The following is a 13,336-nucleotide window of genomic DNA, read 5'->3' on the forward strand; positions in this document are numbered from 1 at the left end:
GACGATGTATTGTGAACCCTGTATTCAAATTGCTGCATCTGGCATGAAAGGGGTTAACCATGATTCCGTAAAACAAAGAACACATGCATTCCTCTGATACAACACCCTAACTCTGAGGTTGTCAGTTTTATTTACCAGAGACTGCACGTTTGCCAGCAAGATAGTTGGTATTGGGAGTAGAAAACTTCGCCTTTTTAAACACACCTTCAGTCCAGCATGTTGACCACTCTTTCGCTGGCAGCTTCTTAAAGAGGCAGTGTGCTGTCCACAGCCTGGTCCATTTCCATTGGTTTTAAGCAGCAACAGATTGTTTAATCGCATTAGAACTTCATCAATGACTGTACACATCATAGATGCAGTTATGGTTCTCAGCTGTAGCAGGCTAAAACAAGAATATTTGTTGTTTTCCATTGTTTCCAATGACAGATGATATCAGAGTTGTCTGTGATGTTGGCGCCCCAAGAAGTGAACACTTAATTCATTAATTAACTAATTCATTTAAAAATCAAGATACAGCACATAATAGGCCCTTCCGGCTCTTCGAGCTGCAGTGCCCAACAACCCCTGATGAACCCTAGCCTAATCACGGAACAACTAACAATGACCAATTAACCTATGAACTGGTATGTCTTTGGATAGTGGGAGGAAACCAGAGCACTCAGAGGAAATCCATGCATTCCACGGCGAGGATGTACTGACTCCTTAGAGATAACGTAGAACTCCAGTGCCCCGAGCTGTAATTGTGTCGCACTAACCATGGTGCTACCGGGTTTAACTCCGTTGCACCATGACTTTACTTAGTTCTAATTGTGCTCGTTCTTGTGTAATGTATGTTTTTCTTGTTGAATGTGTCTCCAATGCTGAATCTGTGATGTTGCTGCAAGTTTTTAATTGTATGTTGTGTATGTGACAATAAACTTGACCTTGACTTTGACTTACACTCACAGCTCTCATAAAGTATTTGATTCCTTGGTCTCTGAACTATTTCCCCTTTTGTAATCCCAATTGTCAATTTAGTCTTTTTTTAGGGTTGTTTCCTGCACTCCATTCCTCTCCCCCGATCTTCTTACAATTCTTTTAAGTTAGAGATCCTACCTCAGTATCCACTTGTGGTTTTATCATCTGAAGTGCAGTCACTTTGCACTCCCTTAGTTTGTCAGGTGACAGACAACACTCCTATCATAGACTCCAGGTCTCTGATACTCTTCTCTCCTGCATTGGCCTTATCCTTCCCACCATTCACATGGCAGATTAGACCCCAAGACATAGGAGCAGAATTAGGCCATTCGGCCCATAGAGTCTGCTCTGGCATTCCATTATGGTTGGTTATCCTTCTCAACCCATTGTCCTGCTTTCTCCCCATAACCTTTGACACCCTTCCTAATCAAGAACTGTCAATCTCTGCTTTAAATACACACAATGACTTGACCTCCGAGGCTTATTGTGGCAATGAATTCCAAAGATTCACCACCCTATTTCCTCATCTGTTCTAAAGGGCAGTCCTTCCATTGGAGGGACTGTCTACGGAGTCTCTGTGGGTGGGAGTTAGAAACAGGAAGGGATCAATAACTCTACCGGGTGTTATTTTTATAGACCACCCAATAGTAACAGGGACATCAAGGAGCAGATAGAGAGACAGATTCTGGAATGGTGCAATTATAACAGGATAGTCATATTAAGAGATATTAATTTCCCCAATATTGATTGGCATCTCCCTAGAGCAAGGAGTTTAGATAGGGTGGACTGTGTTAGATGTGTTCAGGAAGGTTTCCTGACCAATATGTCGATAAGCCTTCAAGAGGAGAGGCTGTACTTGATCTGGTATTGGGAAATGAGCCTGGTCAGGTGTCAGATCTCTCAGTGGGAGAGCATTTTGGAGATAGTGATCATAATTCTAACTCCTTTACCATAACATTGGAGAGGGATAGGAACAGACAAGTTAGAAAAGTGTTTAATTGGAGTAAGGGGAAATATGAGGTTATCAGGCAGGAACCTGGAAGCATAAATTTGGAACAGGTGTTCTCATGGAAATGTACGGCAGAATTGTAGCAAATGTTCGGGGTTATTTGTGTAGAGATGTGCATAGATACATTCCAATGTGACAGGGAAAGGATGGTAGGGTACAGGAACAGTAATGTACAAGGCTGTTGAAAGTCTAGTCAAGAAGGAAAAAAAAGCTCATGAAAGGTTCAAAAAACTAGGTAATGATAGAGGTTTAGAAGATTATAAGGCTAGCAGGAAGGAGTTTAAGAATGAAATTAGGAAAGCCAGAAGGGGCCACAAGAAGGCTTTGGCAAACCGGATTAAGGAAATCCCCAAGGCATTCTACAAGTATGTGAAGAACAAGAGGATAAGATGTGAGAGAATAGGACCAATCAAGTGTGGCAGTGGAAAAGAGTGTATGGATCCAGAGGAGATAGTGGAGGTACTTAATGAATACGTTGCTTCAGTATTCACTAGGGCCAGGATCTTAGCAATTGTAGGGATAACTTACAGCGGACTGAAAAGCTTGAGCATATAGACATTAAGAAAGAGGATATACTGGAACTTTTGGAAAGCATCAAGTTGGATAAGTCACTGGGACCGGACGAGATACACCCCAGGTTACTGTGGGAAGCGAGGGAGGAGATTGCTGAGCCTCTGGCGATGATCTTTGCATCATCAATGGGGACAGAAGAGGTTCTGGAGGATTGGAGGGTTGCAGATGTTGTTCCCTTATTCAAAAAAGGGAGTAGAGATCGGCCAGGAAATTATAGACCAGTGAGTCTTACTTCAGTGTTGGTAAGTTGATGGAGAAGATCCTGAGAGGCAGGATTAATAAACATTTTGGAGAGGCATAATATGATTAGGAATAGTCAGCATGGCTTTGTCAAAGGCAGGTCGTGCCTAATGAGCCTGATTGAATTTTTTGAGGATATGACTAAACAGATTGATGGAGGTAGAGCAGTAGATTTTGTCACGTGTCCAGCAACAATGAATACATAATTGCGTCAAGTTTTAGAAACAAATAAAAACATTTATTAAACTCTGCTCAACAATAGTGAAAGTATTTAAACAACTAACTTAACCAGAGGTTAACTGCTATACGGCAACTCTGGAACAGTTCTTAAAGTGGTAAATTCAAACACAGTCCTAAAGTGGTAAATTTGAACAGACTTAAAATGGTAAATTCGAAAGTCCAAGTGATTTACACAGTCAATAAGGAGAGACTTCTCTGGAAATGGATTTCTTTGAAGACGTGATGTTACTGCTGATTCTGTCCAAAGGATTCATGACGAAGGAAATAAAATGGCTTAAAGAAACTGACCTTTTCCCTGGTGAATGAACACTGCACAAGTCTTCCTGATCGTACGGTAGTTATCTCAGATGCAGGCCACTATTTCTGAATGAAGATTCAATAAGGTTGATCCTGTATTAAACTGCAGGAAGGCTGTGGAAACTATAGAAAGGGTGCAGAGGAGATTTAAATGATGTTGCCTGGATTGGGGAGCATGCCTTACGAGAATAGGTTGAGTGAACTCGGCCTTTTCTCCTTGGAGCAGCGGAGGATGAGTGGTGACCTGATAGAGGTGTATAAGATGATGAGAGGCATTGATCGTGTGGATAGTCAGAGGCTTTTTCCTAGGGCTGAAATGGCTAACATGAGAGGGCACAGTTTTACGGTGCTTGGAAGCAGGTACAGGTGAATTAGAGAGTGTTGAGTGCGTGGAATGGGCTGCCAGTGATGGTGATGGAGGCAGATACGATAGGGTCTTTTAAGAGACTCCTGGATAGGTACATGGAGCTTAGAAAAATAGAGGGCTATGCCTAACCCTAGGTAATTTCTAAAGTAAGTACATGTCCAGCACAGCATTGTGGGCTAAAGGGCCTGTAATTGTGTTGTAGGTTTTTCTATGTTTCTATTCTGAGGCTTTGCCCACTGGGTCCAAGGCTCCCCCACTAATTGGAACATCCTCTTCACATCCACTCTCTCTAGGCTTTTCAACATTGGATGGATTTCAATGAGTACCCCACACATTCTTCTCAAACTGCAGCAAGTACAGGCTCAGAACCATCAAACGCTCATGCATTAACCCTGTCAATTTCGGGATCATTCTCGTGAACCTCCTCTTAACCCTTTGCCAGAACATTCTTTCTTAGATGCGGGGGCACAAAACTGCTCATATTCTAAGTGCAGTGTGAACAATGATTTATAAAGTCTCAGCATTACACCCTTGGATTTTATATTCCAGTCCTCTTAAAATGAATGCTATCATTGCATTTACCTTCCTCACCACCGACTCAAACTGCAAGTTAATCTTTAGGGAATCCTGCACGAGGGCTCCCAAGTCCCTCTGATTTCTGAATTTTCTCCCCGTTTAGAGAGTAGTCTACGTTCTCTCAGTCCTTCTCCAGCAGACGAGTCCCTCCACAGTACAAGTTGCATTGCTTCTCCCTTGTAGCAAACAATAACCGCATGCAGAGAACGGCAGAACCAAGTCGTGACTCGCGGATTGTTGCTGCGCCGTTTCTGGAAATCTCGGGGAAGGAGCAGCCCTAACTAACTTCGGACTCACGTTTCGCTGCCATCTTCCGTAAGAACCGTGTAAGTCGAAAGGAGGTATTGCAAAATATTTTCTTTTTCCATATTACCTTACATTTTTCCACATACCTTACGATAACAGATTACTATGGACGTTAAAATGTGTGTTTATATTCGCCCCACCTTCTTAATGCCTCGCTTACACTCCTTTGTACTGTATTCCTTCAGGTCTCCAATTAAACCTTGCTTCTTTTAGTATCGCCCTCTCTCACTGTACGGGCGCTGCATTTACAGCGAGCGAGGTGAGTGCCTTCATCAACACCTTCACTAGAGGGGTGGGGTGGGGTGGGGAGGCGGGCTGGGAGGATCGACTCTCGGCATCTGGCTATAAAAGAGCAGCCACCTGAGTTGAGGAGGCGACTTTCCTCCCGCTGGCCACTTGTTACCTGACTGCTGCTGCTTAGAACGAACGAGTATGCGGTCCACGCTGCTGCTGCTGCCGCCCTTACTGGCGCTGCTCGCCGTCTCCCGGGTCAGCCCGGAAAAGCCGACGCTGCTCAGGCTGTGCGGCCGCGACCTGATGCGGGCAGTGGTCTACACGTGCGGCGCTTCGCGCTGGCGGAGAGAAACCGGACCCAACGAGATGCTGGGTGAGCTGGCGTTCGCCGTCCCGCCGAAAACTCTCCTAGTTCCAACTGTTTCAAAAAGTTTTCCTGAAAAGCCGCTTTAATAGTTTGCGCCAGAGAATGTTTGATTCATTCGCCACATTTGAACCTAATTTTTGCACTTGATGTTGTAATTGGCCAACTTTGTTTTCTTTCTGAATATTAAAAATAAGGTTTCTTCCATTTGTTTTTGAATATAACAGAAATTAAGAGTGGCAATTTAATCACCACTCTTCGATATGCATGATAATGCATCATCGTACTTCGTAAATATCTAATATATTAAAATTGCACTTTATTACTAAAATATAATTTAGAAGTCCTTGCCTTCGGTTTGAATTGGGTGGTCAGATTAAACTGTAATTACGAATAAAAATTTCTGCAGAGATATTTCGGCGAGCGAATCTCAGATGTTGTATTTTGTTTTGGGTCACCAACAGAGCATCAGAAACCGCCGTTCGTGGGATTCCATCTTTCAAAACGGCTCCTCGCCCAAGGTTTGGGATCATCCAGCGGAGAGGATTCAAGTTACAGGCCGGACCTTTTGGAAGAAATGTTGGCGGTTTACCGGAATGCACCCCGGGACAAGCGTCTATTCAATCAAACTCATGCCGATCTCTGCTGTCGGAGGGGCTGTACCAAAAGGCAAATGAGCTTTCTCTGCTGAAGCGGCGAGGAGCGGCATCCGATCGCTGCCACGGGTACCTTCGGCCTGGGGGCCATCGGAGCATTGTTTGTGTTTAAATGCAAAATACAGTACTGTATAATTGTTGTTCAACGCAAATTCGGTGTACGGCGTCTGTTAATCGATTGGAAAAGAAACTTATTTTAGGGTGCAAGAATGTGCTCTCTGTTAAATGTTGACATAACAATAAAATTGAGCTGAAATTTGAAAGTGTCATTGCGTAATTGAAACTAATCAAAAATCGCACATATCAATAGCACCGATAACTGCGCCGGGCTGGCTAAAGCATATTTGATACTAGTAGCTAGGGTGTTGCACAGTGTAATCAGGGGTAGGCAACATTTGAAGATTTCACCATCGGATGAGTTATTTGGAAGCTACTAATTAGGAATTTGCAATCAGGTGATCTTTGGCTCTCAACTAGGCGTCAAACTGGATGCAAAGGTTCATACAGTCTCGTGCAACTAAAACGTTTTGAATTTCGGGCACCTTCAGCAAGAATACATAAGATACAACGTTTTTCTTTCCCCAAAATGGAATGGGAACCTAATTGTTCCAGTGATAAAAAGAATCCATAACACGATGCAAAAAATAGTTCATACGTGAGAAGGGAACGGTAAAAGCTCAGATTACCGCACTTTCTGCACCTGATTTCGTGAATCCTATAATGCAACGGTTTACAAAACGTTATAGACTACCGAAATAAATAGTTTCTGAATCGTTTGTGTATATTTGAGGATATGAATGAGAAAAGAAAGCAGTATTAGGTCATTCAAATCTTGTCAACTATGGATGAAGATAATACTTTATAGTCTCATTTCTACCTAATGCACTAACTCTAGCTTGGTTCTCTTAAAAAAAAATCTGAATTACTTCAAAACCCCCTCACTGACAGAGGTACAAATCATCCATTTGGGCAAAGGATTGTCGTCTGGTTTAAGGTCTCCAAAATTGACGATTCTTCAAACTATTGTAAAATGATTTGCCTGGTTCCAGACACCTGGAGTTAGGAAAACAATAGGGCCCACAAACCCTATATGAAGTGCTACTGAGATCACTCATATTTTGAGGTGATCATGGTATAGGAAGGATGTCATTCAGCTCACGACAATGCAGAAAAGATTCACAAGGCTCTTATTTTAATTGAGTTACAAGGAAAGAGTGGCTAGGCTGGGGCTGGAGGGAAGAACACTGAAGAGGGAGTGTACTTAAAGTTATTCCGATCCTTGTGGCCCATCAGGCCGGTGCTTATGCCAGTTTCTGTGGCGTGAAGCGACTGAGTACAAGACTCCCCCCCCCCTCCCCCGGATAGGACGCCAGTCTATCACAAGGTCAATCCCCGGCATTTGCCGGTACCCATTCTCAGCTGAGTGGAGCAGTGTGTGGTTCAGTGCCTTTCTCAAAGACACACCACGCTGCCTTGGCCGAGACAAACCCACGACCTTCAGAGCATGAGCCCAACACCCTAACCACTTGGCCAGAGAGCTTTATAAACTAATCATGGGCATAGATAAGGTGGATGACCAGAATCTCTATCCCTAGGTTAGAGGAGTCTAAAGGCATGTTTTTAAAGTAAGATGGGAAGGGGACCTGAAGGCAGTTTCCCAGTTGGTGGATGTTGGGTATGAAATGAGCTTCCAGAGGAAGTGGTAGAAGTAGGTCTAATCATAATACATTTGGACAGGTAAGTGGATAGGGAGGGTAGAAGAATATAGGCCAAATGCAGATTAGTTGGACTAGTTGGTCAACTTGAATGAATTGGGATGAAACCTGTTTCTGTGCTGTATGGCCTTTTGTTTTTCTGAACACTATATGTAATTCAAATGAGTCAATCGTAACCTCAACCATAACCATTGATTATGTAGTGAGAACAGTCCAATTAACAATGTTACAGGCACATTTTCACCATAACTCTATATAATTAGAGCAAAAATCATCTTTCTTCTTGCACTCAAATCACATGTAATTTTGTCCAATATATGATCTGCCTTTCTCAACAGTGATAAGTTTCAGTGATGCATGTGCAAGGTCTTTAAACCAAAATATGCATGCTTTATTTACCTTCTCTTTAGTTACCATGCAAACATTTATTGAAACCGTTTCCATTCAGACCACTGTGAGAACTTAAGTCATTTTAGAAAGTGACCAGATCTAGCAAAAGTGCCTATGGAATCCCAATTAAAATCCACACAAACATTTGCCATTCAACAGTATAATAGTGAGATAAATATTCATAGTTTTAATTATCAATTTAAACAGCATTTTCCTTTGAATACTGAACTTTTACATGACTTTATGAATCTCAATAATGCAAAGCAAATTAAATATATCCAATAAAAACAAGATTTTGACCCATTGTGGTTTAAATATTTAAATATGAAACATTCATATTGTTTTCCATTCACATTTTATTGTCAGTTTTTAATACCTTTCCCCCATTCCACTATTTCCTCACTCAAGCAGTCATCCTTTTCATTTCTATCCAATCTTATTCCTTTATAAAACACTTATTTTCCTGTGCAGTAGTTTTCTCCCCATGCTCATTTTTTTCTTTTATGAACTGTTACTTGTACCAATATACCAGGATTTTCATTTCTCCATCTTATCCCTTCTATACGACCTGTCATGTGCAGGAAAACAAGTATCAGCTACATGATCATATAATAGATTTTTCAACAAATCTGCTTTATCCCTGGTCACTATACAGCTAAACAACACCTTATTTAAATATTTTTTCTAACTAAAGATAACTTAGTTGAGGTTATCTTTCAAATGCCACTGGAACAAAAGATTCTGAAGTCCATTGGCACCATCTTGTAATCTTTATTTAAGTATCTGATGGTGTGTGAAATTATTTCAGCTATAGTCATCAGTTTCACATGTTCTGCTACTTTCAGGCTTCTCTTCTCAAAATGATTCTTAAGCCAGTATTGGAGCAAGTTAGTTCCTCCCTTCTTGGAATACAATATGCTGATTAAGTAAATGGTTCAAGATGTCTTCTAAGAAATTCTCCTACTTGGACCATAATTTTCAGTTTTTCCATCTACAATCTAATTACATATCTAGGATTTCCCATAAGCTCGGTTTATACAATTTGATTTTTACACAGAGGTGAATGCCACGGTACCGTAGCGGTTCGTGCAATGCTATAACAGCTTGGATCATCAGAGTTTGGAGTGAAACCCCAGTATCCTCTGTAAGGAATCTGTATGTCGCCCCTGTGGAGCATGTGTGTTTTTCCCAGGTGCTTGGGTTTCCTCACACGGTCCAAAATGTACATGGTAGATTAATCGGTCATTGTAAATTGTCCTATGATTAGGTTAGGGTTAAATTGGGGCTGTTGGGTCTGCTGAGATGGCACAGCTCAAGGGGCCTACTCTGTGCTATATCGTCGGTAGATCTAAACAAGGCTTTGTTGTCAGTCTTGTGTAATATCTTTCAAATACAGTTCATTCCATACTACTTATATTTACATTTTTCTCCATTATATCAATCATTTCCCTTTAAAAAGTATTTTGACTTTAATTCCATTTACAAAACCTTAGTCTTTGACAGATACCATTTACTCTATTTATATTATAGCAAATGGACTTCCTTTAACCTCAAACATCATACAATAATCTCATTTTCTCATCTGAAGGCAGTTCTTTGCTATCAGTTGGAGACGAATCATGACCTGCTTCATGATTAACTTACACATCCCTTCTGTTGTCCATTTCTCATCACTGAACATAATACAGCTACAGATCAAACCTTGGTCTGCAAGGTTTCGTATCACATCTTGTGACACGCATATCCTTTTAGTTTTTATGAAATAAACTATATCAATCCTTCCCTAGTTTCCTCATAACAGCCACCATACTCAGTGACAAGAAAGTAGACAATCCACAGTCTAGGATAAAAATCTAGGACAATAGGGCTACAGTATTGTGGGGAGATTTAGATCTGATTAACAAAACACTGCATTTTAATTCAATCCCTCAATAGTTTGTTGAGTCACAGACAATACAGAATAATTCTATCATTTTCCCTTTAATTATTCCCTGCAATTTTTTTGTACTATAAACTGGTTTCAAAACATAGCTGGAAATAAAACTAATAGTGAAAACAATATTGTGTTGTCTTAAATGTATATAAGTATTTCATGTACAGTATATAAGTGTTTCACTTCAATGTATTAAGTATTTTATGATATTCAGTATTGGATACACAAATTTATGTACAATAGAAAAATATTTTTGATAAATTTATCTAAAAATACTGATTTCAATATTTAGACATGATTTTAAGCAGTATACATTTTCTGCAAGTTGTATTCATAGTTAACAAATTTTAGGGTTATTGCAATTAAGAAATGAAGACGTGTTCAAATCTTTTTTCTACCATTTAAAGGTCTTTCTTCATGTAACTGTAGGAAAGCATATCGTTATGTTTTCTTAATATGTGGTACACAACACCGATCCCATCCTATATTAGTTGACCATAGCCAATACTACAACTATTTCACTCGAGGAAAAAGAGTCAGACTTCACAATTTTGGGGGGGGGGGGTGGGGGAAGATGAGGAAATGAACTGTGAAAGTCAGAGAAGCAAATTAATGAGTACAGCAGTAATCTCACCACAACAGAACAACTTGGCCCACCTGAGCATGATAATAGGGTGTGGTCCATGCCTGTGCAATTTGTGCTCGCTTAAGAGATCACACAAGGTGGGTGGGGGGGGAAGAAAATGAAGACAAATGGGTTTTTGAATGATTTTCTGTCTTTGAACTGGCTTCAGTACATTCTTATTCGAATATTCTCTTTTTCTGCTTCGTAAAGCAACTGCACGATTTGCCATAATGGTTTAGAAGAATAACACCCATTCTGTTGCCTCACAAATAGAGAAACCTTGGAGACAATGCGAGAGGGATGATAGGCAGGTGATAGAGAAGGGATGCACTCAGACCGATGGTTTGAGATGCTAGAAACATGATGAAAAAAGCGGATGAGCTTAGAGCGTGGATATGTACTTGGAGCAATGATGTTGTGGCCATTACAGAGACTTGGATAGCTCAGGGGAAGGAATGGTTACTTAGAGTGCCAGGCTTTAGATGTTTCAGAAAGGATAGGGAGGGAGGCAAAAGAGGTGGGGGCGTGGCATTGCTGATCAGAGATAGTGTCACGGCTACAGAAAGCGAGGACGTCATGGAGGGATTGTCGCCGTGGGTGGAAGTTAGAAACAGGAAGGGGTCAATAACTCTATTGGATGGTGTTTTTTATAGACCACCCAATAGTAATGGGGACATCGAGGAGCAGATAGGGAGACAGATTCTGGAAAGGTGTAATAATAACAGGGTTGTCGTGGTGGGAGATTTTAACTTCCAAAATATTGATTGGCATCTCCCTAGAGCAAGGGGTTTAGATGAGGCGGAGTTTGTTAGGTGTGTTCAGGAAGGTTCCTTGACATAAGATGTAGATAAACCTACAAGAGGAGAGGCTGTACTTGCTCTGGTATTGGGAAATGAATCTGGTCATGTGTCAGGTCTCTCAGTGGGAGAGCATTTTGGAGATAGTGATCAAAATTCTATCTCCTTTACCATAGCATTGGAGAATGATAGGAACAGACAAGTAAGGAAAACATTTAATTGGAGTAGGGAAAATATGAGGCTATCAGGCAGGAACTTGGAAGCATAAACTGGGAACATATGTTCTCAGGGAAATGCATGGCAGACATGTGGCAAAATTTCAGGGGATATTTGCGTGGTGTTCTGCGTAGGTATATTCCAATGAGACAGGGAAAGGAAGGTTGGGCACAGGAACCTTGGTGTACAAAGGCTGTTGAAAATCTAGACAAGAAGAAAAGAAAAGCCTATGAAAGATTAAAAAAACTAGGTAATGATAGAGATCTAGAAGATTATAAGGCTAGCAGGAAGGAGCTTAAGAATAAAATTAGGAGAGCCAGAAGCGGCCGCAAGAAGGCTTTGGCAAGCAGGATTAAGGAAAACCCCAAGGCATTCTACAAGTATGTGAAGAGCAAGAGGATAAGACTTGAGAGAATAGGACCAGTCAAGTGTGACGGTGGAAAAGTGTGTATGGAACTGGAGGGGATAGCAGAGATACTTAATGAATACTTTACTTCAGTATTCACTATGGAATAGGATCTTAGTGATTGTAGGGATAACTTACAGTGGATTGAAAAGCTTGAGCATATAGACATTAAAAAAAGATGTGCTGGAGCTTTTGGAAAGCATCAAGTTAGATAAGTCTCTGCGATGGGATGAGATGTACCCTAGGCTACTGTGGGAGGTGAGGGAGGAGATTGCTGATCCTCTGGCGATGATCATTGCATCATCAATGGGGATGGGAGAGGTTCTGGAGGATTGGAGGGTTGCAGATGTTGTCCCCTTATTCAAGAAAGGGAGTAGAGATAGCCCAGGAAATTATGGACCAGTGGATCTTACTTCAATGGTTGGTAAGTTAATGGAAAAGATCCTGGGAGGCAGGATTTATGAACATTTGGAGAGGCATAATATGGTTAGGAATAGTCAGCTTTTCTTTGTCAAAGGCAGGTCGTGCCTTATGAGCCTGATTGAACATTTTGAGGATGTTACTAAACAGATTGATGAAGGTAGAGCAGTAGATGTAGTGTATATGGATTTCAGCAAGGCATTTGATAAGGTACCCCATGAAAAGTTTATTGAGAAAGTAAGGAGGCATGGTATCCAAGGGGACCTTGCTTTATGGATCCAGAATTGGCTTGCTCACAGAAGGCAAAGGGTGGTTGTAGATGGGTCATATTCTGCATAGAGGTCGGTGACCAGTAGTGTGCCTCGATGATCTGTTCTGGGACCCCTTCTCTTTGTGATTTTTATAAATGACCTGGATGAGGAAGTGGAGGGATGGGTTAGTAAATTTGCTGATGACACAAAGGTTGGGGGTGTTGTGGATAGTGTGGAGGTTACTACGGGATATCGATAGGATGCAAAACTGGGCTGAGAAGTGGCAGATGGATGTGAGGTGGTTCATTTTGGTAGGTCAAGTATGATGGCAGTATATAGTATTAATGGTAAGACTCTTAACAGTGCGGAGGATCAGAGGGATCTTGGGGTCCTAGTCCATAGGACACTCAAAGCTGCTGTGCAGGTTGATTGCATGATTAAGAAGGCATACGGTGCATTGGCCTTCATCAACTGTGGGATTGAGTTCAAGAGCTGAGAGGTAATGTTATAGCAATATAGGATCCTGGTCAGACCCCACTTGGAGTACTGTGTTCAGTTCTGGTCACCTCACTACAAGAAGGATGTGGAAACCATAGAGAGGGTGCAGAGGAGATTTACAATGATGTTGCCTGGATTGGGGAGCATGCCTTATGAGAATAGTTTGAGCGAACTCAACCTTTTCTCATTGGAGCAGCAGAGGATGAGAGGTGACCTGATAGAGGTGTATAAGATGATGAGAGGCATCGATTGTGTGGATAGTCAAA

The 13,336-nt window shown here is 41.4% G+C and overlaps 1 protein-coding gene across 1 annotated transcript; it reads left to right on the forward strand.

The window, feature by feature from the left end:
- Positions 1–4,969: 4,969 nt before the first annotated feature.
- On the forward strand, positions 4,970–6,026 carry insl5a (insulin-like 5a). Its single transcript, XM_072274696.1, has 2 exons — positions 4,970–5,172; positions 5,628–6,026. Exons 1-2 carry the CDS (start codon positions 4,998–5,000, stop codon positions 5,852–5,854), a joined length of 402 nt encoding a protein of 133 aa, XP_072130797.1. The 5' UTR covers positions 4,970–4,997; the 3' UTR covers positions 5,855–6,026.
- Positions 6,027–13,336: the final 7,310 nt, after the last annotated feature.

Source organism: Mobula birostris, chromosome 12, assembly GCF_030028105.1.
Source record: "Mobula birostris isolate sMobBir1 chromosome 12, sMobBir1.hap1, whole genome shotgun sequence".
Taxonomy (NCBI): domain Eukaryota; kingdom Metazoa; phylum Chordata; class Chondrichthyes; order Myliobatiformes; family Myliobatidae; genus Mobula; species Mobula birostris.

Excerpts from the sequence above, each read along its gene's own strand:
- insl5a (XM_072274696.1), top strand. The coding sequence starts at position 4,998 with ATGCGGTCCACGCTGCTGCTGCTGCCGCCCTTACTGGCGCTGCTCGCC. Across the intron at positions 5,173-5,627 it reads CGGACCCAACGAGATGCTGG|AGCATCAGAAACCGCCGTTC; the intron begins GTGAGCTGGCGT and ends GGTCACCAACAG.